We start from the raw sequence: 25494 nt of genomic DNA on the forward strand, positions 1-25494 counted from the left end.
TCGGCCTCCGATGGCGGGGGGGGGGGGGGGGGGGGGTAAATATATTCCTCATACACAAACATACTTCTTTGAATCAAGCCTGTTTTCTTTATTTTAGAACATTACATAACCTCAGATGTTTGCATTTGAGAAAACACTTTTCTGATAAACTTTAAGTTGGCTTTTATATAATTACTTTTTATTTTACAAAATGGCCTACTTTATTGAGTTTTGTTTAAATCCAGATAAAATTGTTAGGTATTAAGAGACCTTTTTGTAATTTAAAGGAGTCAGAAAAAGTAGCCTTAAAATTTCAAAAGGAGCTACTCTAAACGTGTTACAGCTCCTGGGCTATTTACTTGCAAGTTTCTAGAAAATGTCATGCATTTTTAGGACTAATGTGTAAATCTGTACAGTAAGCACTATTTTTTTTTTGTTTCCAAGCATAAGGATTTCAATGCCATAATCAACTATCTTCTCATTTCTGAGTCTTCAAACGGTTATGGTATTTACCACATTGCTAAATGCATTTTTGGTTTTGTTCAACATTTAATTCTCCTACTAAAATATACAAAACTTTGTTCATGGTATAAAATTCTCCCAGTTTTGCCATTATGTGTTGGTTATATTAATTTCCATTTATTGGTTTTTTTTAAGACTGAGTTGGATGATTTGGAGTACATGTTCGACCTCTTTTCTGTTATTATACACAAAGGTGGTTGCTATGGCGGACATTATCATGTTTATATCAAAGATGTTGATGAATTAGGAAATTGGCAATTGCAAGTAAGTTTTTAAAAGACACTTTTTGTCTAGTTTATTTTTGCTGCATTGCACTTCTGAATTTCATGCAATTCAGTAATTGTTTTACTGCTGGAGTCTGATGTACACTTATTTATCATTAAAAATAACGTCCCTTTTAATGGCATTTATGATGTGTTCACCTGATATGAAGAGGCCAGTCTGCATGGATAGTTTAATATCATACCATGATTTAATATCAGTCTGTATGATTTCTTTAATAATATTATTTTTAATACCTCATCTTGATATATAACTAATGACTGCAGCCTAGAAACTGTATAAAATTTTAGTGTGCGTGGCCAGATGTGACCTCTACAGTCTTGTCATTGCTAAAAATGTTGTAATCTATTTTTTTTTACAAAAAATTACACAGCTTGGCATAATAAGTATACATAAATTGTAAAAGGAAAGAACCTGTGCTAGAAATCTTACCTGTAAGATACTAGTCTTGTTGGAAATAATTTAATTTACAATCTTGGTATCTATGCTGTGTAGTAAGGAGCTTATCACTGGTCTCTTTTTAGGAGGAGGGAAACAAACTAACTAAGGATAAGTTTGTAAAAGATAATGAAAGTGGCAAAGAAAATGAGAATCCTCTGACAGACCTGAAAGAGATCTTATCACAGGTATGGTATGTAAACTGATCTTTGTTTCCCATTTTAGCAATAGTCTTGGAAGAGGGGTTTGATGTACACAGGGGGTAGATTTGTTAAAAGAATGCAGAACAAATCCTGCTTCTCCCATGTTTCCTAGACCATCGGGCCTACAATAGCATTATAGAGCTTTCTTGGAAATTCATCAAGAGGCATAAAGGAAAGTATATGTTAAGGTGGCTTTAATATAAAAAGTAGGCATCCAGGGGGCATCTGAATATTTGTTTACCTATTTAATTAGCTTAACTAAGCTCAAAACATGGTATTGCAAAAGTTTTTTTTTTTCTAAATTTAAATCACCCTCTTGTTGCCTGTTTATGGAATTTGTGTTTGTTGTATGTTTCTTTGTGGTCTTGACACTTCTTTTTGTGCTCCCCTTCACTATCTTAGGCTTTTTACTTCTGTTTCTTTAGGAAGAATCTAAACAAATTCCTGTGGATCAGTTAGGGCAGAAATTTTTAGAGAGAAAAGGGATATCCTGGAACAAGAAATACCGGAAACCATTTGGACCATTACGAAAGGTAATGAATTGTATGGCAAAATTCTAATTAAAACCTATTGCAAATCAGAAACAGAAAAATACCAAGTTATGTTCATGTAAGGTCAAATGTTAGACTGATAGTAGAAACACTGACTCTCCTTTAAACTGAATCTGTGATTCAGGTCAATATGTGAATATTGATGTGAATATGCATGTGCAGGTGGATATATAGCTTTTAATGTTGATTGACAAATACAGTATGCTTGAGGCCAATCTAGTAATTCAGTACTTATAGCTAAAATGGGATTTTTGTTCCAATTTCCATTTTTTATAAGTCAGAAATGAGTTCAGAAAATTTTCATTTAAATTATAGTAGTATGCTATGGCAGTTTAAGTATTGAATTGTTTTCTACAATGCAAAGAAAACCCATTCTGCTTTGTATGGATTCTGTATTTGGGAGAACTCATTTTAATGTTTTAATTATTCTTCTTAACAACTGCAAAATGATATTCACCTCTTCAATAATTTAAAAAAAATTGAAGGGCTGATTAGAAATGTGGTGGTTTGCTAATTTTGAAAGTAAGCAGGTAAGTGCTATAAGAAATAAGATATGAACAAAAATAGTGAATGTAGTGTTGTTTTCTTTAATTATTTGAGCATCCAAGTGTTTTCAACATAATGGAAGCCTCATGTTTATCAGTAAACTTATTTATAAACCGATCTACCCAAAAGCGTGCTCTGATCAATGTTTTTTATTTCTTTGTGTTTGTTTCAACATGACCGTATGAACACATGTACGAACAACCTCTTCAAGAACGTGCTTTTATTAGAGATCCAAAATGAAGTTTACCTGAAATTTGGAGTTGTTGTATAGTGTGTTTAGCGTGTAAAACTCTCCAGAACGGTGATTGTCTTCAAATAGTGTATCAACGCTAAATGAGCTAATTGGGGCCTCTGGATACTTTTGAAAAAAAAGCACAGACCAGTGCCAAAAGTTCACTAATCCTATGGGCCAGTGACTTAATTTTAAGTTCATCATTTCTGGTGAATATAGTAGACTGACAGCAAGTGGTGACTTTCAGTCATGGCAAATAATAATCTCTTTTAAAATCTGTGTTGTTCTTGTTAATCTTGTGTCCCCACTCCTGCCCCTACCTGTCCTTTTACCCCCCCTCCCCAACACCTCTTCCGTCTTTTAATATGCTAGTCCTGTAAAGGTTGTTTGTCATGACAGTGTCATGTACCTCTCTCATGTCAATCTCTTTGTCTGGTAAGGACAAGAGAAAAGGAGTTTCTTTTAAATGGTGGAATAAACCTGTTAGTTCAACAGAAGTCCTGCATCAAAGGTTTATTCTTAATATGTGATAAGAAATGTATAAAAGAAGTAATGAACAAATATTTTCCTCCTTTATCCCCATTTCATGTTTAGGCAACAGTTTAGTCCTGTGACCTTAAGTATGCAACTCTCCCATTTAGAGGTATTCGCTGGTTCTGCTTCCTACACAGCTTCTGGTGTGATTTCAGCGAGTAGAAAATCTTGGGCTGTTAGTTCCCAGTCTTAATTTATTTTTCTCTACCCTGTAATGTGCCTGAGGTTTTTTAGTAATTCTTAGTGTACATACATCTGAGGATTTTTAAATCTGAGTATGCTGTGGCAGAAGTAGAAAGAGATACCAGGAATGAAGTTCATTTAAAAACCACAGTGTACCTAATATAGCGGTTCTTTACTTTTTCAGGATCAGGGCCCCCCTTCACCGTTCTTTTTGAATGTGGCAGTATTCCTGGTTGAAAACCACTGTTGGTGCTGCCTCAGCTTAACTCAGTGCTTCTCAACCAAGTTCTGCTGCTTCCGGGTACAGGTACCGCATGTGTCTGCTGCACAGCCATCCCAGGAAGGGCTGTAGCATATGTGCACAGTACTCCTGCCTTTTGGCTTGCTGATAAGCCTGAAACGGGCAAGAGTGGTTTTGTGCAGTGTAGCTGCTCTTGGTCCAGCTCCCTGCTCTATGCTCTTCTCAGAAAGAGGCACGCAGGTATAACTGTCCTTTGTACCTCTCTGTCTGGGACAAGTATAGGGGGTGGCTGGATTGGAAAGGGCTATAGTACCAGCCAGTACCTGCTTGCTTTAGGCTAGTGAGAGCCCTAATGCAGCAAGAGTACATGCCATAGCTATAACACCTGCCTCAAAGCACCCCTAAAGGGCCTTGTACCAGCACCCTGGTTGAGAACCACTAATGCTATAATAGATCAGAGCCTATTCTTGTTTGCTTAGGTGAGGGAGATTCCCTAGGTTTCTTCTCCGAGAGAAGGTAAGACACCCAAAAGTCACTAGATGTAATTTTAGGCTAATAAGGTTTAAAATTCCTGACTTGGGTTGGATTTTATTGTTAATGCTGTCTTTTTTGGTCTGTAGTTTTGCTTGCAATCTGCTAGTCATTTTAGTCATACGAAAAGGGGAGTCTTGTACTAAGGACAGGCAGTTGTGGAGGGAGAATAACAAAAGGATGATTGAACAGGCAAAAGGAGAGGTATTTTCAATACTTAAAATTGGAGCAGATAGAGGCTTTGCTTGTGAATTGGGGGAGAGCAAACCGTACAATATGGTTAGCTTTCCCTGGCATATTTATTGCTGTTAGCATGTTTCATTATTACAATTCTTCCTTCCTTTATCTTTTTTCTTTTCAGTATTTGCAGAGTCATTCTCAGGTATTTCTGTTCAGTCCCGATGGAAATAAGATTAGTCTAAAAGAGAACTACCACAAGCTCCAGTTTGGGCCAGATTCTCAAGGACAAGATTTGCAGAGCCCTTCCCAGAACAACAATGTCCAGTGGACTTCAGAAAAACTGTCAACAAGATTAAAGGATGACGCTTCTGGTTCTCACTGGTTTGATTTGAATGATTCGAAAGTCCAGCCAATTAAGGAGAAAGATATAGAGGAACAATTTCAGGGTAAAGAAAGTGCCTACATGCTGTTTTATCGAAAATCCCAATTGAAAAGACCATCTGAAGGTACAAAAATATATTAACTTTGACATTTTGGGTCTTCTCTTTCCTGTTCTTTCCTTAAGAAAACAAGATTGGAGTCTTGTATTTCTCTTGTTTGGAAAGCATGGATGTCCTCCCAATATTTAATGGAGAAAAGATTAGTAGACAACTTAATGCAGTTGGTGCAGATATTTTTCAGCATCTGACACACACACCAAAAGTTACCTTAGTACTTTAAGAAAAAAATATGGTGTAAAAACATGCAATAAATGTCATATGAATGTGAGCAGAAGTAAAACCTGCTTGTTGCTTCTACTTGTGACTTAACCTTCAGTTATAAGAGGACCCAGCTTTTTCATACAGGGCTTTAAAAGGCTGCTGTGTTGGTATGCCTGGCCTTGAGCACCTTGTCCTGGCTCATTAACAAGCTTATTTTGATCACAGCTCATGCAAATCCAAGGTATGGAATTCCTGAACACCTCTTGAATGAAATGAATGCTGCTAATGCTGAACTGCAGAAGAGGAGGTATGTGGATGAAGTCAGATGTGATAGAACTCATCAGTAGTTCTCACTGTGCTTTGTGGTTGAAGGAAAGTTTTGTTTTTAGTTTGAGTCATGAAAATGAAGCTATTTGCCTAACTTCACACAACAGGTCACTGGTGAATCCAAGTATAGGATGTGCTGGACTTCTGTGTAAATTGTTGCAGCTCCAGGGAGAGTATAGGTTGAATTTTTTGTAGCTATATGAAGACATCTCAATGGCAGAAAAAAGGAGCCACCCCATATAAAATAGCAGGCAAATAGTACTCTGTCAGAAATTCATGCAATAAATTCCACCTTTTGGTATTCATGTTTGGTGAAGAATTGCCTTTCTGTAGAGGGCCCATGTAGATCTGATGCATCACTTGCTCTACTTAAACTCATAGTATGGACCTAGTAAACATTCAGGCCTTAAGCATGCCCCAGGAAATGAGGGGCCATGCAAATTCACCCTGTGTGAATGTAGGACCGCTGTCCAAATAGCTGAGATCTGTCTTAGTTCTTTGGACATTTGAGGAGGAAACATTTTTTTTGGCTTGATGGTGAGTAGGCTATAACACTTGGCCTGTTGGTGAGGTCCTGTTAGATGGCAGGCAGATAAGCACATGTGAAGTCCCCCTGCACAGGGGAATTTCACTTTTTTATAAAATGTGCTTTTGCTACCTGGCAATCTGCAGGTAAAAGCTAGCTATTGGTGCCAATTTCTTTATCAGCAATTTGGGCGACGGGGTGAAAAGCAACCTGTTTAAATTTGCTGATGATACCAAAATTTGGGGTGAGGTGAGCACACTAGTAGGGAGGGAAAGACTGCAGCAAGACCTGGATAGGTTACAGGGGTGGGCTAACAAAAACAGGATGCGTTTCAATACTGACAAATGCAGGGTGCTGCACTTGGGCAGTAGTAACCAGCAGCACACTTATAAGATGGGAAACTCCCTTCTTGAGAGCATGGAGGCAGAAAGGGAACTTGGAGTCATTATTTGACTCCAAGATGAACATGGGCTGACAGTGCGAGGTCACGGTTGGCAGGGCTAACTGGACCTTGTCATGCATCCACAGGTGCATCTCAAGTAGGGCCAAGGAGGTGATCCTCCCCCTCTACGCGACACTGGTCAGGCCACAGCTGGAGTACTGTGTCCAGTTCTGTGCGCCCCACTTCAGGAGGGATGTGGACAACATTAAGAGGGTCCAGAGGAGGGTCACCCGCATGATCCGGGGACAGCAGGGCAAGACCCTACAATGAGAGACTGTGGAACCTGAACCTGGTCAGCCTTCACAAGAGAAGGCTGAGGGGGGACCTGGTGAGCGTCTATAAACTCACTAGGGGGGACCAGAAGGGTTTGGGAGAGACCTGTTTCCCCTAGTGCCCCCTGGCATAACAAGGAATAACGGCCACAAGTTGTTGGAGAGTAGGTTTAGATTAGACATCCGTAAGAACTACTTTACAGTTAGGCCGGTTAGGATCTGGAACCAACTTCCAAGGGAAGTGGTGCTGGCTCCTACCCTGGAGGTCTTTAAGAAGAGGCTTGATGCCTAACTGGCTGGAGTCATTTGAGCCCAGTTTTTCTCCTGCCCAAGCAGGGGGTCGGACTTAAAGATCTACAAGGTCCCTTCCGACCCTACTTCTATGATTCTATGAAATGAGAGCTGATACATTTTATTTGGCTTAGCTGTCTTTGATTTCCATTCTTGGTACAGTTCAGTTAAAGTTCTCAGTTTTGATTAGCATAGTCATCTTGAAAACGAATATAAATGAATGTTTAGAATGGTGCTGATGTAATAGCTTTAAAACCAGACAAGGAGTATTTTAGCATGTTTGTAAGGGGCCACTTTACTGTGTGCTACACAGTATGTGGATCACTAGCTCCTCTGAGAGTCTTTGTGCTTGTCCATCTGTGGGTGTGATGCTGGCCTGAACTTACCTGTGAACTCAATTACCTGAGGTACCAAACCCATAAATGTGAATGCACAGCAGTGACTCTAAAGGAATAATTGCCAGTATGTAACATTTCATTTTAGCATCTTGGTATTGATGTGTATTTATGCTGTGCTTTTAAAGGGCAGAATGTGACTCTGCAGACAATAACATTGACTTGCATCTTCATTTGGCTTCTCGATATAAATTTTACAATGGGGCTCTCCACCCATCGCTTTCTCGGAAGGAAAGTGTGCTGGATCTGACTATTGATAAAAGAAAAACCCTAGGAGATCTGCGACAATCTGTATTTCAGGTATTTGTTGTCTTAAAGTCAACCCAAAGGTTTTGTCTGTACTTGAGTCACAAATCACATTTCTGATTTGCAGAAGTGAATATGCCTATATACAGAGGAGTAATTTTTCTATATAATTTGACATATTTAAGCTGGAAATCATATGAATCTATGTGTATAGAAATGTTCTTCTTTCGAAGACAGATTGCACTGCTTTGCCATGGAATTGACAAAGCAAGGTAGTGGAAAATTTAAGCTTTATATCTGGCTTAAAGACTTGGGCACTACAAACAAGTATGGATTGAAGTCTAGTAAAACAGTTTATCCTTGACTCTTTTTATAACTGTTAATATATTGCCTACATGCTTGGAAGGAGTATGTTAGTTTAGGCTGGAAAAAAGACTCAAGAAAATACCAAGAAGTTAGAGATGACCTACTGAAAAAGTTGCAAAAAATTTACAGGACTCTGTCAGATTTGAAAGCTGTATGTGTGTTCCCTAATAAACCAAAGAAACATGAGTCGTAGAGAATGGTGAGATTTCTAGTTCTACAGATAAGAACATTGAATTTAAAGATGGTGTTGTATTGGAACATGATGGCAGGAGTGACTTGTTCCTTATAGGGTACAGAACAATACATGTGCTCTTTCTAGACTGGGGTAAACAGGTGATCGACAGTAGAAGCCAACCTTTTTAGCAGGTATGGCATGAGTTCAGCACCATACCACTCTGATTCTCTTCCCTTGCTCGTCCTGTCTTCTGCTCCCTGTCTGATTTGTTTTTTTTGTTTTTTGCTGCCTGCCCTCTACCCAGTCTGTCAAATGCCTACCTGTGCCATTTGTGGCGTGTGTGCTGTGGGTTGGTCACCCCAGCCTAGATAATCGGCCGATACAAATAACCAATAGGAAAAACAAAGTAAAAAAACAAAATTATCATCAGTGCTGTTTATTTCCTAGGGAGATTGCAAATACTGAGCTTGAAATCCTAGCCTCCTCAAAATAAATTGCAAACCTGTCACTGATTTCATTGCAGCCAGGTTTTTAGCTTTTACAGTGAGCTTGGCATTTTGCTGAATAATGGCAGCTATTGCTTCCTTTTCACAACCACTTTTATTATACCCATTAGCTGTTGGAATTTTGGGAAGGAGACCAGATTCTCAGTACTGCAAAGTCTCTCCCAGCAGGACTTCATCTTTACCAGACGCTTAATGGTAAGACCTGTCTGCACAAAACAAGGCTTCATCATTTATAAGTTACAGGCATTTGGAGGAACGTGCATTTATTATCTGACTGGGAAAATGTAGCGTTGAATGCTATTTGTTTCGATGTCCAGCTGATCTATTTGTCAAAAGCTAGCTTTAATATTAAAATGTGTATTGACGTATTATCTCTAAAGCAACTCCTTATCTTGAATCTTTGCTGTAAAAATCAAAGTCTCATTGCAAAGATCAAATTTGTAGATAAATGAGGTTAAACTATGACAGTCTTTTAAACATTTATGTTTTAGGAGTATTTCATACTTTAAAAGATTCTGAATCAGAGGAGCCAGGGCAGCAATGAAAGAAATAGATTACACAAGTTAAATTTTAGTGGAAGAAAAAAATTGAAATGGAGACTTCTTATAATTCAATACATAACTTAATTAAAAATATAGCTTTGGCTTTGTGGGGCCTGACCCATGTATAGTCATGTTAAATACACAGGGTTGTCTTTTTTTAAATCTGATTTACTGAGTAAGTTAATACCTACCTCTCTTTTTGGTTTGTGAGCCCTGCCTTATAAAATTAGGCTACTGCCAGAAAATACACCATGCTTTTTCATTGCAGAAATATCAGGAAACCAGAAGTTAGACATAACTGTTGTGGTTTTGCACATTTTTGTATAATCTTTTGAGATTTAAAAACATAATTTCCATTTAGGCTGAGTTATGATACAAAGAGGGAAATAAGTTGCAGGTAAATTTAAACATTTGCCTCATTTATGTTTCAGGAATTGGCTTGGGAAATACAGCATCCTTTTTAGTATTAAGACTTATCTAGAAAACAGTGACCAAACAGGCAAATTTGTCAAGTAGAGTTTAAATGTATAAGAACGTAAGGAATGCCATACTGAGTGAGACCATGGGTCATCTAGCTCAGTGTTCTGTGTATTCCAGGGTCCAAAGTCAATGCTCAGGGGAAGTATATTTATGCTGGGTCAGTTCTGCGGAATCTCCACTCCTGCAAAAAGATCGGGCCACCTGAACTTATAATAACAGGACTCCTGATAACTTGACTCTCATAGACCTATGCATCCACAGAGGTTTCCTTTACAGGACTGGGCCCTGAATTCAACCCTGTGTGTGTGTTCTTCCTAGCAGCTTTTGATTTTGATAGATAATGATAGTGTGCTACATTTTTGTCTTCTCTTTCCAGCTGACATTTGATTACCTTTCTTGAGGCTGGGGGGAAGGGGGGACTTCACCATGAAATGATCTCTTTTTCAGGAGATGAACTGACTCTGGATGGCATTGGACTAGCTGATGGGGCAGACATCTTTGTGTGGAATGGAAAGGAGGTAAGAAAGTAGGGTAAGAAACTATTCTATAAATCCTAGGATTTAATTTTAAGTCTCTAAAAATAATTCTGGGTGTTTTAAATTATTTTTGGAGGAATGCTGGCTTTGGGGTGCCAGTCCAGCTGCCTTTCTGGTGCTCCCTCTTATCACTACATGCGACTGTACCCTTTGCTTGCCATAGCATGTGTTGTCACTAGAGGTCTGCTTAGGATTTCTGTACAAAAAGATAAAAATGGCTGTTATCTTTCCAATTTATTTTCCTTTGTCATCAGTATTTTTCAAATTTCAGGGAATCCTAGCCTCTCACCACCTTTTTAATACCCCACTACTCTTTACCACCTTTAAGGTTCCTTAGCAAACATTTCCATGCAAATTCAATCACTGAAGGCTTGATTCTAATGAGAAAAGTCTTGAATGACTAAGAAACAAAAGTCATCCATACTATGCAGACTTCTCTTGGTTATGACTTGATATATTGCTGATCACCTTTCATGTGCGATTCTTGCACATTGTTACTACAGGTTGGTGGCATCGATGTGCTGACAGGCCTTGACCATGAGCCCGTACTTCTAAACGTTCTTCGTTTAGCGGGGTATAACGAAGGAGGAAAAGGTCAGCACTTCACTGAATCCCAGCATATTTTTCCATGCAGTGCAGAACTGAGCACTCTGTGCAAAGCTTTAACATCATCAAGAGGGATCATCTTAATGAACAGTTCAGGATCAGACAGTGAAGCTAAAAACTGGAAGGTCATTTCTGAAGAGAATATGAAGAAGACAGTCAAAACAACTGGTTTGACAGATGGAAGCTCAATACTAGTTTTAGACAGCCATGACCAAAGGTAATTGTCATAATTATATTTCTAGTTTAACAAAAAATTACTTTGGTTAGATATTCTTATTACTTTTTACTAGAACTTTGCTATTATGGGGAATAAGTTTCCAAAAGAGGGTGTGGAATCTTCATCCTTCAAAAGTTTTAAGAGCCAGTTAAACAGACACTTGTCTAATGTGGTTTAGATGGGGATGATCCTAAACTGAACTGGGGGTTCAACTAGATGACTTCCTGAGGTCTCTTCCAGCCCTACTCTCCCACGATCCTGTGAATATAGTATTTAAGACTGTGAAATTGAGTAGTTAAACAGGGAAGTACTAAAAGTCATGACTGCTATAGCATTGCTCACTTTGCTATGTTCCATATTAAACACAGAGGACTATATTAAAGTTCAAAGTTGAAAAAGCAGGGAAGAACAATAGTTAGGCATTTGTGTGTGGTATGGCTGAGGTTACAGTTCAGAAGTAACATTAAATTCTGGATTTCCTGGATGCATGATTTATTTAATGGAGTATCATGTCTGGGAGACTAATTTGTAGTTAGCTTCACAGAAGGAGAGACCAGGGTATGAGTATGTGGTGGAAGCAGAGATTTAAGAGAAGCTTATAGTTATACTGTTTAGCTGTGGTGCCTTTCAGGTTGTTATTTTAAACAGCAAGCACGCAAAAACGGAATTGGGCTTGGGCTTTCAGATATTCAGCCCACATATTGAATACACACCTACAGGTATAATTGGCACATATAGTAGACATAATGGAAAATATCCATTATGTTAATTTTGGCTTTCCAGTTATGGTGTTTTATTTGGTTTTTTTTAATAATGAAAATATGAAGTGCAGCAATGGGTCCCCCACTGAAAGGTAGAGCTGTACCAACTCCTAAATTAGAGTAATTTAGGCTATTCAGTATGATTTAGAATAATTTTTCCAATTTTGGAAAAGCAAGTTTCTTTACAACTCTCTTCACTAAAATGCCTAAAAGGAGTCTTCCTAAACATTTAAATAATCACATTTTTTGCCTTGGGGGCAGGTATTAAGTAAAGAAAATGTCAGGTGAACAAATGGTAAGTTAAAGGGGTGGGGAAACGGGTTATAATAAAAATGAGTTTGTCACAACTAATGCCTAGCTGAAGTGAAAACATAACACCTGGTGATTTCATATAAACACAGTTGCTGAGACAGCAGTCTTTCCAAGGACCAAAACTTAAATTTCAGTTGTAAGGGGATATTTCTCGAACCTCAAGCAGGTAATAAAATGAGGGATCCTACTGCATACAACACAGGCTAATACTTGGTATATGCATAATAATGTCTCCATTTAAGATATTAATTAGATTAATTGTGAAGCCTTTTTGTGTCGTTAATTAGATTAATTATAAAGCCTATGTTGTAATCGATGATGAGACACTGTGTCTGATGACAATCTGATCCATTTTGCTGCATGCTCTGTAGATGTAATAAGAAATTTTCTCTCCTGTAAAGACTTTACATTTTTCATAGAGGATACAGGCAGTTAATGGTGTCATCATTATGGGTAGGGTACTGAAGCAAGGAATAGGTGATGAACCCCTGGTAACAGGAAGTTTGTGACAGAGGTCCAGGAATTGGATCTAGTGGTTTTGTGTCCCACTTTTGTGCTTTAAAACATAAGGCTGTTCTTCTAATGTCAGGAAAGCTAGAGAGAACTAACAGATTTCAAGAAACAAAAATGTAATCAGCAGATTAACACATTTCCCTTGGCAGCACCACTCACAAATTGTTCTGAGTTGCACTGCTACTGATATGGCAGCATCTGCCAGTCTCCTCATCAAGAAATTCTGATTCAAGGAAAACTAATTGATGGCTTTCTAGTAAGGACAAGCCTGGTGTAAGCTCACCACACTTGAGTTTCCTTGGATAATTCAAGTAGAAGATTGGGCCATTGGAACTGCCCTGTCTGCCCACAGACTCTAGGGAAAGAGTGAACAGACAACCTGCTTTCCCAAGGTGGTTGCCTGTACATGGCACTATATATGGCCTAGCCATTTCATGGCGAGAATGGCTATGCATTGAGCAAGAAGTTACCCTGGGAAGAAATTAACTATAGGAGGTGAGACATGCACAGTATAAATGACACTGATGTGTACTCTTCACTTTTCTGAGAGTTAACTTTACCATGAAGTAGATGATTTGCACTGATGTAAGGCTGTGTCTTTGCTTTACTTTTCCTCCAAAATAGAGTCACTTTACTCTGTAGTAAACATTTCACTTGTTTGCACCCTCCTAGTTCCCTAATTCACATTTGAAAATGGGCTTGGGGTCTTATCTATACCAGCCTGGCTATTGCCCACTCCAGACCCAGAAGTATGCCAGTGAAGATGTTCCAGGGCACCCTCTGTCACTGCTCTCAAGACCTCTGCTTCTAGTGTCCTAGAGAGTGGCTGCTGGAGATTGATTCCAGAGGGCCCTCACTGACATATTTCTGAGTTGGGCTGAATTGGAGCAACTGAGCTGAGATGTTGCTGCAGCGTATGCAAGTCCTTTAGGTCATTTATACGTTATATGAAAATTTTCAGAGATGTTTAAATCTGTGCTCTTATATATTTCTTTGCAGCTTGGTAAATGTGGTAGATGGCAATCTGACTGCTTTTACACATGATATCAGCTGGCTACAAGTTAAAAATCTCTGCAGGTTGGAGGCTGAAGAGAGACTAGTTAAAATTACTGCAACTATAGAAACAGTGAGTAAAAATATTGTTGTTTAGGGATATAACTCCGTTCTCTTAGCCTGATCAGTTTCTTTTTCAGTACAGCTTGACTTATTACTTCCAGTGACATTATGATTCTGGGGAAGCCGGTAGGAATTCTGTCATTGACTTGTAAGAGTACAGGATTTCACCTTGGCAGTCTTCAAAAAGTTTGCTACTTTATATGAAAAGGAAGTAGGTTTGCAGTCATTTGTGATGGCTTATATAAGATGCTGTCAGTGTAGTACAAAAAAAAATAATGCCAAACAATCTAAAATAGACTAATCCCTGCTGAAGTCAACTGTAGAAAGTTTGTATAAGAACTTTTCTCTGAGGCCTTTATATTTTTCAGTCTTTTGGTTGGTGCTTTTTTTACTTAGTCTTTAGTCTGTTGATAAATCCAATTTTTTTTCTGTTTGCTTTGCTTTGGATTGGTGGTTTCAGAGATCTCAATGTTTCTATGTAAATTGGTAATCTGTTAGAGATGCTTTCTCAGTTTTGTAAATGATTACAGAACAATCCAAATGAGTACACCTTTCAAGGGAAGAGTAAAAGTTTTTCTTTAGATTATCATTTGAAAACCATATGTATAAGTGTATATATAGGCCTTTTCTATTCTGATATTGCACAGTGTGTTATATTACAGGCACTAATAATATCTCTCTCTTAGGTGATGTCAGATATCAAAATTACAGCAATACGGGAGTTGCAATTAGAGGAGCAGTTAGGTAAATTGATTAATTTATTTTATTCTTAGATACAAGTCTTTCCTGTATTGCTGGAGGTTTCATATTTTATGGAAAGGAGATGAATTCTGTGCTGTTAAGGTTTTAAATTTTTTTCTCTATAGGATGTAATGTTTTTCACCTGCTTCTAGTTTAGAATAAAATAACTCTCCCTAGCTAAAAATATCATCCTGTACCAAACAGATTGCAGTTACAAAATGTTTTAGGAAGCTCTTGCATGCATCCATAGACTCACTTTTCTTGGAAGCCATTTTGGCCTGTTTTCATTTTGTTAAAAGACTTAAATTATATTGCAAATTGTGAAGTAGTCTTGAAACTGATAAGTTGCCTCCATATTTTTTCTGTTGGAGCTTCTTCCAGTATGTTTATAGAAATTTTACCTGAAGTTGAAAACAGCTGGCTACAGTAATCAAGCTATTATTGCTTAGGGGGAGAAGTGTTCCATCCCAGAAAAAAGAGACTAGCCACATTTTTCTTGATCTGTAGAAAACACACAAGTGTTGCATCAAAGAGACAAGGCGTTCTGCATAGCGAGAGGCCTTTTACTAGTTTAGCCAATTCGGTTTTTTGTAATTTTTCATCTTCTCCCAATCTGTATAACTGAACTAAACTTCCACTGATTTAATCTGTTTAGTAGTTCACCTTTGCTCATTTTCTCCCATTACAGTGAATGATATCTGTCTCAGACCTATTAACAGAAATGGGAAGCTTCTGTCTCCAGGTAGGTATTTCTAGAACTGAAAGTAGGACTTTGTCAAAGTCTAAATAAAACTGAAATAAAAGATTCCTAGCTTTCCTTTTCCTTTTTTAGGAGTTTTTACGTATCTGGGGTGTCCTGTGAATCCATGGATAGTGTTTCTAGACTTAGTTTAAATGAATTATTTTTTTCCAATGTTGATGTCTATTTGTTTATCACTGCCAGGCTAGTAGTTAAATCTAAACATTCAAGTGTGATTTTTATTGCTTGCATCTGAATTCAGTAATATTTCATATGGTTCTTCCACTTGTTTATTGGCCAAGAGCTCATGCTGGATCTTTGCAGAAAGTAACAAAAGCTACTGAGTAGCTTTTTGCATGGAACTTTTAGAATGCGTTCAGAAAGGTGCATACATGAGCTGAAGTTTTTTAATCTCACTGAAAACATGAGTGCATTGTCCCTTTTACTTGTAACGTTTCTTGCAAACTTGTACAGTCCCTATTTGTGGCTTTATTAGAACATTACAAATTAAATGATAATCATTGAAGTATATTGACACACAGCACATCATTTTAGAACAGAATGGAACGTGAATAATGTAGTGAAAGCTGTTCAGTCCAGAACTGTTTTGAGAGAAACAAATCCTCCTATTCACAGAACCTAATATGCTTGTTAGCATTGTAAAGGAACTTTTATCTCCAGTATGGCACGATACACTTTGAACTGTGTGCTGGACTTCTGGTGCTTGAGAGGAGAGGAACAAGTCAGTGGTATGTACCAGTTGTTGGTCTAGATAAACACTTACGACAGCTTTTCCCAACTGGTGTGCTGCAGGACACTCGTGTGCCATAGAATTTTGGGCTGGAGACATGCCTCCTGCTAGCTGGAGTAGTGCCCCCCCCCCACCTGCTGTTGCTGTGGACAGAGATGGGGGGGCATGGCTCCAGCCAGCGATTTGCATCCACATGCTGTGTTCAGCAGTGCCTGCTCCATGCCTGACAGCTTGGCCCTCCCCCCCAACATCTGGTCCATGTCTGGCTGCTTGCCACCTTCCCCCCCCTCCTCCCACTCCACATTGAGCCAGCGTGGCACGTGATGGGAGAGGCCCAGTAAGCGTGCCGTCCCAACCAAAGGGAAGGGGTATGGGGGGGCAGATCAAGGCCCTTGCGGTGAGGGAGGGAGTGGAACAGGAGCTGAGGTAGGTGCTGCCCAGCCGGGGTGAGGTACAGGACAGAGCCATAGTTTGTCCAGGTGGGGCAGCTCCCACAGCTATGCACACCCTGGAAGGGCATGGGGTGAGGGGGGAACTGCAGCTGTGGGCTGGAGCCAGGCTCTTCGCAGAACATGGGGACTGCACTCCAGGTACATGGGAGCTGCGCTTGGGAGTGGGAGGTTATGGGGGAGGCTGCAGCAACCCCATGTTTTGCTGTAGCCCCTCCATAGCCCCCTTCCAGCGCTGCTGCCGCCCACCCCAAGCACAGCCCTGAGCACAGCCCTCACACACCGGGAAGAGCCTGGCCCCAGCCCATAGCTGCAACCCCCCACCCCTTCCCCGTGCAGATCCAGGGCACACACCCCCATGCCCTCCTGGGCATGCATGCAGCAGCAGAAGCTGCCACCCCACACCCACTAGACGAGCTGTGACTCCGTCCCACGCCCTGCCTTACACCACCTCACCCCGGCTGGGCAGCACCTGCCGCAGCCCCTGCCCCACTCTCTCCCTCACTGCAGGGGCCTTGATCTGCCCCCCATCCCCTTCCTTCCCCCCTCCCTTTCTACCACATCAGACTTACCAGCTGCACGCAGTTCTCCATGCTGCCAAGCTATGCTCCTTGCTGCCTACGTGCTGAGCTGTGGCTGGACATGTACACATGCATTTATTGGCCATATCAGGATGATTTCTGATGCAATCAATTTTTTTTGTATCGGTGCACCTCTATTAAATATGGTTCATCCCTGCCTTAATGACAGTTTACTTGTTTTTTAAGTCAAACAAATTGCACTACTGTGAAAATGCAGTTACCAGAATCTATCACTGTACAGGTTTCCCTCGCTTTATGTGGGTTCTGTATGTACGAATTCGCTCTTATGCTATGAGCCATTTTATACCAAAAAATTGTTATATGCAAGGTAAATTCACTCTTATGTGATTGGTATGGTAGAAGCCCAGAGTCAGCTACTTTGTGCAGTGCATTGTGGGAGTGACACACACCAAGATATAGTCTCCTGTGCGGATCTGTGCTCCTTGCTCATCTGTGACACGTTTCTGCAGTTGCCATCCGCATTATGATAGTGCCCTGTGCTTGTGTGTACTGTTTGCTGTTGGTAAGTACCAAAATTGTCTTGTAAAAGTGGTAGAAATGAGTTTGGGGGTCAGTACAGTCGAGGTCTTGGAACATACCCCTATTTGTTACATTCTGAAGTGTGGTTCCCTTTATGCAAATTTGACTTACGTGCCGTTTTACAGGAATACAAGTACAGCATTAAGCGAGGGAAACCTGTACATTTTGGTCACCTTTTTAATGAACAGGCCAACAGCTCTAATACTTTATGGAATGAAACTTTTCTTATGGTGCTTTTTCCTGTTCTTTTCTCCCTGAAGTGCCAGAGGATTACACTGTCAAAGAAGCAGAGCTGAAGATGGGAAGCTTGCTGGGACTGTGCCATGGAAAAGCTCCAACTTCCACTCAGGTAAAACCTTAAGAATGCTCAACATAACAAAGCTTGTTTGTGGTTTGCATTTACATGGCTACTTCTTTGTTTTCTTCTTGCCATAGCATGGTATGGAAATAGAAGTATAGAGATGTGTTCATTGATGAGAGGTAGTGTATTTTTGTTTTGAAAACCTACAAGCTTCAGTTATTTCATAGACATTAGGGTTGAAAGGGACCTCGGAAGATCATCGAGTCCATCCCCCTGCCCCAGGGGCAGGAAGACAGCTAGGGTCAGAAGGATCCCAGCAAGATAAATGTCCAAATGCCTCTTAAAGGAGTCCAGAGTAGGTGCTTGCACCACCTCTGGAGGCAGTCTGTTCCAGGCCTTGGGGGCTCGGATAGCAAAGAAGTTCTCCTTTATGTCCAGCCTGAAATGGTCTTGGGAGGCTTTTGTGACCGTTTGACCTTGTCATCCCTTGAGGCGCTCTGGTGAGCAGGCATTCCCCAAGATCCTGATGTTACACCCCTTATGTACTTATAGGCAACCACCAGGTCCCCCCTGAGCCTGCACTTTTCCAGGCTGAAGTGTCCCGTAGCTCTCAGCCTCTCATCATAGGGCCTGTTCTCCTGCCCTCTGATTATACGCGTGGCTCTCCTCTGGACTTGCTCAAGCTTCTCCATGTCCTTTTTGAATTGTGGAGCCCAGAATTGGATGCAGTACTCCAGCTGCGGCCTCACTAAGGCTAAGTACAGTGGGAGGATGACATCCTGGGATTTGCTTGAGAAGCATCTGTGGATGCAAGCCAGAGTTTTGCTTGCTTTACCAGCTGCGACATCGCATTTCCTGACCCCCAAGTCCCTTTTGGCCGTGGTGCTAGCAAGTGTAGCACTGCCAAGCCTGTAAGTGTGCTGCGGGCTTTTTTCCCCCAAGGTGGAGTACCTGGTATTTTTTGGTGTTGAACACCATCAGGTTTTCATCTGCCCACTTTCTGAGCCTGTCTAGGTCGACCTGGGTCACCATCCTATCCTCAGGTGTGGATGATTTACCCCGAAGTTTGGTGTCATTGGCAAACTTGGCCAGTCTGCTTCTGATACTAGTGAAGTGGGCTTCTGTTACTAGTCCAGCATCTCTTCTTATTGCAAAATGTATTACTTTCAAAGTCAATTTATGCCTTGCAAAGTGTAATGTACCAAAGTGTTTCAGAATGCTGTTTTGTATTCATGGGTGGGGGGAGGTGGAAAAGATAATTCTGTTGATAGCATTAAATACACAATCTATTTATCTGAGATTTAAAATCAACACAACTGTTTATCTGTTTATCGTAGATAAATCAACAGAAATACATGATCTGAAGGTTTAGATGAGCAGCTACGATAGATTCTCCTTATTTGTACTTGATCTAAAGTAGTCTGTCTCATCCTTCAGCTCCAAAATAAGGTTATGAGAATACATTGGGTTTGTATCTAAATGCACAATAATGTTCCACAGCTTGGTGACTGATGCATCTAATAATTTTCTTTTCTTTTTTCCTTAACAAAAGCTCTTCTTGTATTTTGTTATTGGAAATGATCTACAGGCAGTCCCAGAAATGGAAATAGTTGTTGAAGAGACTGCTACTGTGAAAGAGGTGAGTACGTAAGTTCCTTTCCTTTATTGCTTGGGCTATTGGCAACACATAGGGGGTGCACGTAAACCCCTTGCAATTGGCCAACGCTGCCAGTGGCACCTGCAGGTAGTTGCTGCTTGCCCCTCCCCCCACCCCATGCCGCCGGCACTGCCAACAGCACCTGTGGGTGGTCACAGATAGCCACTGGACGCTGACATTGCTGCCAGTGGTGCCTGCAGGTGGTCACCAACCACTGGTCGGCACTTGAGGTTCAACAAAGACAAGTGCGAAGTCTTGCACTTAGGACAAAACAGTCCCATGCACCAGTACAGGCTGGGGGCTGACTGGCTGGGCAGCAGCTCCGCAGAAAAGGACCTGGTGGTTACAGTGGACAATAAGTTGAATATGAGCCAGCAGTGTGCCCTTGTGGCAGAGAAGACTAAGGGCATACTGGTGTGCATTGGTAGGTGTGTTGCCAGTAGGTCAAGGGAAGTGATTATTCCCCTTTATTCAGCAGTGGTGAGGCCAAATCTAGAGAACAGTTTTGGGCCCCCCACTACAGAGAGGATGTGGACCAATTGGAGAGAGTCTAGCAGAGGGCAAGAAAAACAGCGAGAGGGCTGGGACACATGACTTCTGAGGAGAGGCTGAGGGAACTGGGCTTATTTAGTCTAGAGAAGAGAAGACTGAGGCGGGATTTAATAGCAGCCTTCAACTACCTAAGTGGGGTTCAAAAGAGGGTGGAGCTAGATTTGTTCTCGGTTGTGGCAGATGACAGAACAAGGAGCAATGGTCTCAAGTTCAGCAAGGGAAGTTTAGGTTGCATATTAGAAAGAATTTTCTCACTAGGATGGTGGTGAAGCACTAGAACAGGTTACCCAGAGAGGTGGTGGAATCTCCGTTCTTGGAGGTTGTCAAGACCCAGTTAGGCAAAGCCTTGGCTGGGATGATCTAGTTGGGGATGGTCCTGCTTTGAGCAGAGGGTTGAACTAGATGTGACCTCCTGAGGTTCCATCCAATCCTAATTTTCTATGATTCTAACACTCAAGAACTTGGGCTTTTTTGTGGGCATCATGGCAAGCAACAGTTTAAAGGAGGGATTTGGAGGAGGAAAGTGAGATAACCCTGGAGATATTTATGGGTAGGAACCTACCTAACTTACAGTGAGAGAGAGCAGTTTTCACGGCCTGCTTACAGTGTACAGAGGTGATTTCATGGGCATTTTGCAGTGGCCCCACTTTTCAGTGCTGATTGGCACAAGGGGACAGCTGCTGCCTTTTGTGCCACCCTGGCAGCTGGCACTTTCCCCCAAGCAGGCTGCATGTCTGGGCTGCAGCTGCAGCAAGGACCACTGGCTCTCACTGGGGAGCCAGCATTTTATTTTTATGAAGTTTTTTTTTGGTTGATTTCCTGGGAACTGTCAACCAATGCCATTTTTCATGGAGACTGCTGTTTTTCATGGTTTCTGTGAAAATTGCAAAACTGTGTTTTAAGCAGGTTCGTATTTATGAGGTAGTCTTGCAGTTGTTCCCAAGAGTATGAGGGTCAGTAAGGGAGAAAACACAAAAGCGCTTACTTGAAACTCCGAAGTGGTCAGTAGAGCCTGGCCTCCATGAACCACTATCAGTGTTCTGATAGTGAATTGGAGGCAGTAGGCTGGGAAGGGCCTCGGAATGGAGGCAACTAGCTTATTTATGGGGTTGGGGAAGGAAAGTTAGTTCGTGGATTCAAAGAAGGAGATGACATGTTGACAGACAAAAAGAAGACTTTTTTTAAAAGCAGCATTTTGAATGGATATAAATAGATCAGTAAAGGTTGGGGATGTCATATATTTGGCATTGTTGGGGAAAGAAAAAGAAACAAGCTTTGCTTCTGCCACGGGCACAAACCCCTAGCATAGAACCACTTTGACTGTTATAGTTGCAGTCTAAAAATAATTAGGGCAGGGGGCTGAGCCTTTAAATCACTGGCTTTATTTTTTAGGAAAAGAAAAGTTCGGGAGAAAGGGACAATGTCAGCTTCATAAAGCAGAAGTCCCTTCAATAGAGTGGCAAACTGACAGTACAGATCTATTTTTCTGACATGCTACACACAAACAGAAAGGTGGCTAGCTATATTTGTTTGATGTTGGAGAAAAGGTAGGGGATTTGATGAAGTAATTTGTGGCCTATGTGAGCTCATACCTGCTTGATTTATTTAGTCTCTGACTCGGGGCAGGCAATTATTTGAGCCCATGGGCCACATACACAGTTCTGGGGAGCTGCTGTGGGCTGGTCAGCTTCCCCCTCTCTCCTTCCCCCCCAAAACCCGGAGCCCGCATGCCCTGCAGTTCCTCCCCACCACTGCCAACAGTGCACAGCCCCAGCCCTGAGCTGCCCCACTCCGGACTTGCCTTGGCTGGAGCAGACCAGCCAGAACCAATATGCAAAGCCCCACCCTGCACCTGCTGCGGACCACCTGCCCTCACTGAGCAGTGGCAGTGGCCAGGCAGAAGCTGCTGCTGCAAGCTGCCCCTTCCCCTCGCTGCTGCTGGGCCCTTCTTGCTGCAGCTGCCCATGCCTGGGCTGCTCTGCACCTCCTGTCCACCACTGTCACCCTTGCCCAGCGAGGCAGCAGAGGAGCACCAGGACAGCCTGGGCATGGACTCAGGGCAGCTGGATCAAGAAGGACCGAACAGTCCTTTCCCCTGCTTCAGCCTGGCTGCTGCCACTGATGCTGCTGTTGCTCAGTGTGGGCGGGGTGATTCTGGAGCTGGTATAGTGTGGGCCAGGGTCAGAGCTAGGTGCGCAGGTTCCAGTTGGTCTGCTCCACTGGGTCAAATCCAGAGTGGGCACAAGGTGGGCCAGGATTGGGCCTGTGTGCAAAAGTCCCCACAAGTATCATAGGCCTGGGGCCAGCAGTAGCCGGAAGGGGCCATTGCTTGGGCTGCCTAGAAAGGCAGTCCAGCTGTGGAACCGCCCCGTACCTGGTGTGTGTCTGGGGGCAGTGGGACACACCACAGGCGTGATGGCGCCTGGACCAGGTGGGACCAAGGGACCTGCCACAGACCAGAGAAAGTCCTTCTGTGGGCCTGATCCAGCCTGCAGGCCATATTTTGCCTCACCCCTACCCCCGTGTTCTAACTGGTGCCACCCTGCCCTTCTTTCTGCCTGACTGCTTATGAAAGCTGCCTGTTTTAGAAGAGTAAATTAAGATGTCTCATTTTCCATTAAATGAAGACAGTTCTTATATTTGAAAAGCTCAGAAGAGACTTTATAAGCAGTTAGTCTTAATAACATAATTGCGCTGTCCTAGTCGCTAGCAAAGAACCAGATTAGTTTTGTAAACAAAGCAATTGCCCATGCTGTCTATGTACAGAGGAAATTTTCACCATGTTTTGTTTTGATTTTTTTTTTTTCTTTCAGTGCCTAAACTTAATGCTGGAGAAATCTGGGTTACCAGGTTAGTTGTCTGTACATTCTAAGAATATTTTTAGTACTGCCGCCTGGGGCCAGCAGCAGCCTTAAACTCTTCATGGCTGTGTAACAGCCTAAAAATAATTGCAGTCTGAATTGATACATGGCTGAGAATTGCTGGGCGGTTACAGGAGTGAGGTGTAGAATGAAAGAAGCCACGCAACAGGGGTGGGCATTGTTTTTGGGCAGAGTGCCAAAAACACCTGCAACCTCCACTTGTAAGATGTTGGTGTGCCAGGGGCAGATGGCGGGGCAACAGCGAGGGGCCCATTCCTTGTTATGGCAGCGCAGCCCTAGCCCCTTCCCTAAGGTGCGAGTGCCAATCGAAGTGCCTTCACGTGCCATGCTCTAGCACGTGTCCAGGGGTTGCTCAGTAGGACTGTGCAAAATTTCGCCGGCAGCTTCTTTTCAATGCTGTTTCGCCTCGTTTCGAGCTCAAAACAGCAAAATCAAGATGAAATGAGGCAAGTCGAATCGTTTTGAAATTTTCAAAATGTTTTGAGTTTCAGAGCTCAAGCTGGGCTTGCCTGGAGGGAAACAGAAACTTAAGTAAGGAGAGGGAGGGGGGAAGGTGGGGGAAGGAGTGCTCTCATTATTGACTATGTAGCTGGCCAGTGACTGTCATCCTTCTTTGAGGTCCCTTCCAATCACAGTGTTCTGGGGGAGGGATAGAAAAACTGCATAAAAGGAAGCAATGTTTGAACTGCCCTGCTTTCTGCCTTGGTGTCAGTGGCGTGAGGGTGCACCTTAACATACACACAGTGTCACCCACCCATGTCATGAGTTTTGCCTGCCAGCAGCCAGAGGTGCAGGGTCCCAGAACCCAGATTCCCCCTGCACCCATCTCCTTAACAGCGGGCAGGCTTCGTGGCCACAGCAGGGCGTAGCAGACCTGCAGTTTTCACTGCCCTGTGCCCCAAGACAGACATAGTCCCACAAGCACCCATGTCATGAGTTTTTGCCTGTCAGCAGGCAGAGGTGCATGGCCCCAGAACCCAGAAGCCCCTGCACCTATGTCCTTGAAAGCTGGCAGGCTTCATGGCCTCAGCAGGGGCTAGCAGGCCTGCAGCTTTCACCCTGCTGCGCCTTAACGCACAGTGTCACCCATGTTATGAGTTTTGCTTGTCCCCAGCTTGAAGTGCAGTTTCCCCCAAGCCCCTGCACCTATCTCCTTGAAACTTGGTGGGCTTCGTTGCCTCAGCGGGGCCTAGCAGGCCTGCAGTTTTGACTTGGCTGTGGCTTAACATACACACGTGACGTGAGTTTTTTGCTTTTGAGACTTTGAGGTACAGCTTCCCTGAAACCTCTATACCTGTCTCCTTGAAACTTGGCAGGACTCATGCCCTCACAAGGGGCTACCATTCCTGCAAATTTCAATCAAATCAGGCCAGAAATGACAGTTATAGGCTGTTTTGAGCTTCCCCATAATAGCCTATGGGCAAAACAGCGGAACTGTTTTGACAAAACAAAACAGCAGTTTCAAATTGAAACGAAATTCAAAACAAAATGCTGTTCTGTCAAAACGCAAGTTGAAACGGAACTGTGCCATTTCGCACAGCCCTATTGCCCAGACCTTGCATACAATCTCACTCTGATAAAGTTCAGCCTTTGTGACTACTCTTAAATCAAATGCATACTTTGTACTCATATCTAAATAGGACAAAGATCACCCTTGATCTTTGTAGTCATACCCTCTGTTGATTCGAGAGTAATAATTAATATCTTATGGTAACAGAACTACTGTATGCTGACAGCATCTAGCATAAATTCCTCAGATCTTGGAGGCTGTATTTTTTATATCATCAGATCTGTCATTTTAAAAAACTTAATTGTGTGTGTGTAGAACAAACTTATCTACAATAACATTTTAAAATTTTCAGAGTGGAAAACTTTTTTTCTCTGTTGTTTTTTGTTGTTGTTTGCTCCATGTTTGACAGTATTTTGTAAATCTGGCAGTTCTGTTTCCTCTCCACACCTATCTCCTTTTTAGGAGAGGTGGGAGTGGCAGTTCTTATAAATGCTCTTCTCATTGTCTAAATATGACAGTTATTTTGAAAACAGCAAAAACATTGCAGAGAACCGGAGAAAACTAACACCTAAAGCTAATTTTATTTCTTTAAAACTTGTTATCCCTTATAATTTCTTAGAGTTTACAAGTGTTGTGAGAAGTGTATGAATTACTGAAACTTACTAAAACTATGTTTACATATTTTGTAATCATATTTTTGGGAAATGTTTTCATTGTTCTGATTTTGCAGGTGACAGCTGGCATTTGAGAAGGATTGACTGGTGCTATGAAGCTGGAGAGGCATTAAGTGAGGAAGTAAGAGGACCTATATTTTTACTTTAAAAACAAAAAACATTTTTTATTTTTGAGGCATTATATATAGTTTCATAGTTTCTAGGGTTGGAAGGGACCTGAGTAGATCATCTAGTCCAACCCCCTGCCATGGCAGGAAAGAGTACTGGGGTCAAACGACCCCAGCAAGGTGTACATCTAACCTCCTCTTAAAGACCCCCAGGGTAGGAGCCAGCACCACTTCTCTTGGAAGTTGGTTCCAGATCCT

General features: G+C 41.9%; 1 protein-coding gene across 3 annotated transcripts in view; it reads left to right on the forward strand.

Moving 5' to 3' along the window:
• The window catches only part of USP40 (ubiquitin specific peptidase 40), a 61350-nt gene that overhangs the window by 19651 nt on the left and 16205 nt on the right, over nucleotides 1-25494 (forward strand). For all 3 annotated transcript variants that reach the window (XR_002098672.1, XM_019523364.1, XM_019523365.1), the window contains exons 8-23: nucleotides 637-765; nucleotides 1308-1409; nucleotides 1850-1957; nucleotides 4604-4928; nucleotides 5349-5430; nucleotides 7505-7676; nucleotides 8780-8864; nucleotides 10139-10209; nucleotides 10731-11050; nucleotides 13636-13762; nucleotides 14439-14496; nucleotides 15182-15235; nucleotides 17814-17902; nucleotides 19407-19493; nucleotides 22877-22913; nucleotides 25186-25250. Coding sequence is in view for 2 of the 3 variants with exons in the window: in XM_019523364.1 (XP_019378909.1) it covers nucleotides 637-765; nucleotides 1308-1409; nucleotides 1850-1957; nucleotides 4604-4928; nucleotides 5349-5430; nucleotides 7505-7676; nucleotides 8780-8864; nucleotides 10139-10209; nucleotides 10731-11050; nucleotides 13636-13762; nucleotides 14439-14496; nucleotides 15182-15235; nucleotides 17814-17902; nucleotides 19407-19493; nucleotides 22877-22913; nucleotides 25186-25250 (1911 nt within the window). In the remaining variant the exon portion in view is untranslated. The remainder of the gene's footprint in view (nucleotides 1-636; nucleotides 766-1307; nucleotides 1410-1849; nucleotides 1958-4603; nucleotides 4929-5348; nucleotides 5431-7504; nucleotides 7677-8779; nucleotides 8865-10138; nucleotides 10210-10730; nucleotides 11051-13635; nucleotides 13763-14438; nucleotides 14497-15181; nucleotides 15236-17813; nucleotides 17903-19406; nucleotides 19494-22876; nucleotides 22914-25185; nucleotides 25251-25494) is intronic.

Source organism: Gavialis gangeticus, unplaced genomic scaffold (genome assembly GCF_001723915.1).
Source record: "Gavialis gangeticus isolate Ggan-Ray unplaced genomic scaffold, GavGan_comp1, whole genome shotgun sequence".
Taxonomy (NCBI): domain Eukaryota; kingdom Metazoa; phylum Chordata; order Crocodylia; family Gavialidae; genus Gavialis; species Gavialis gangeticus.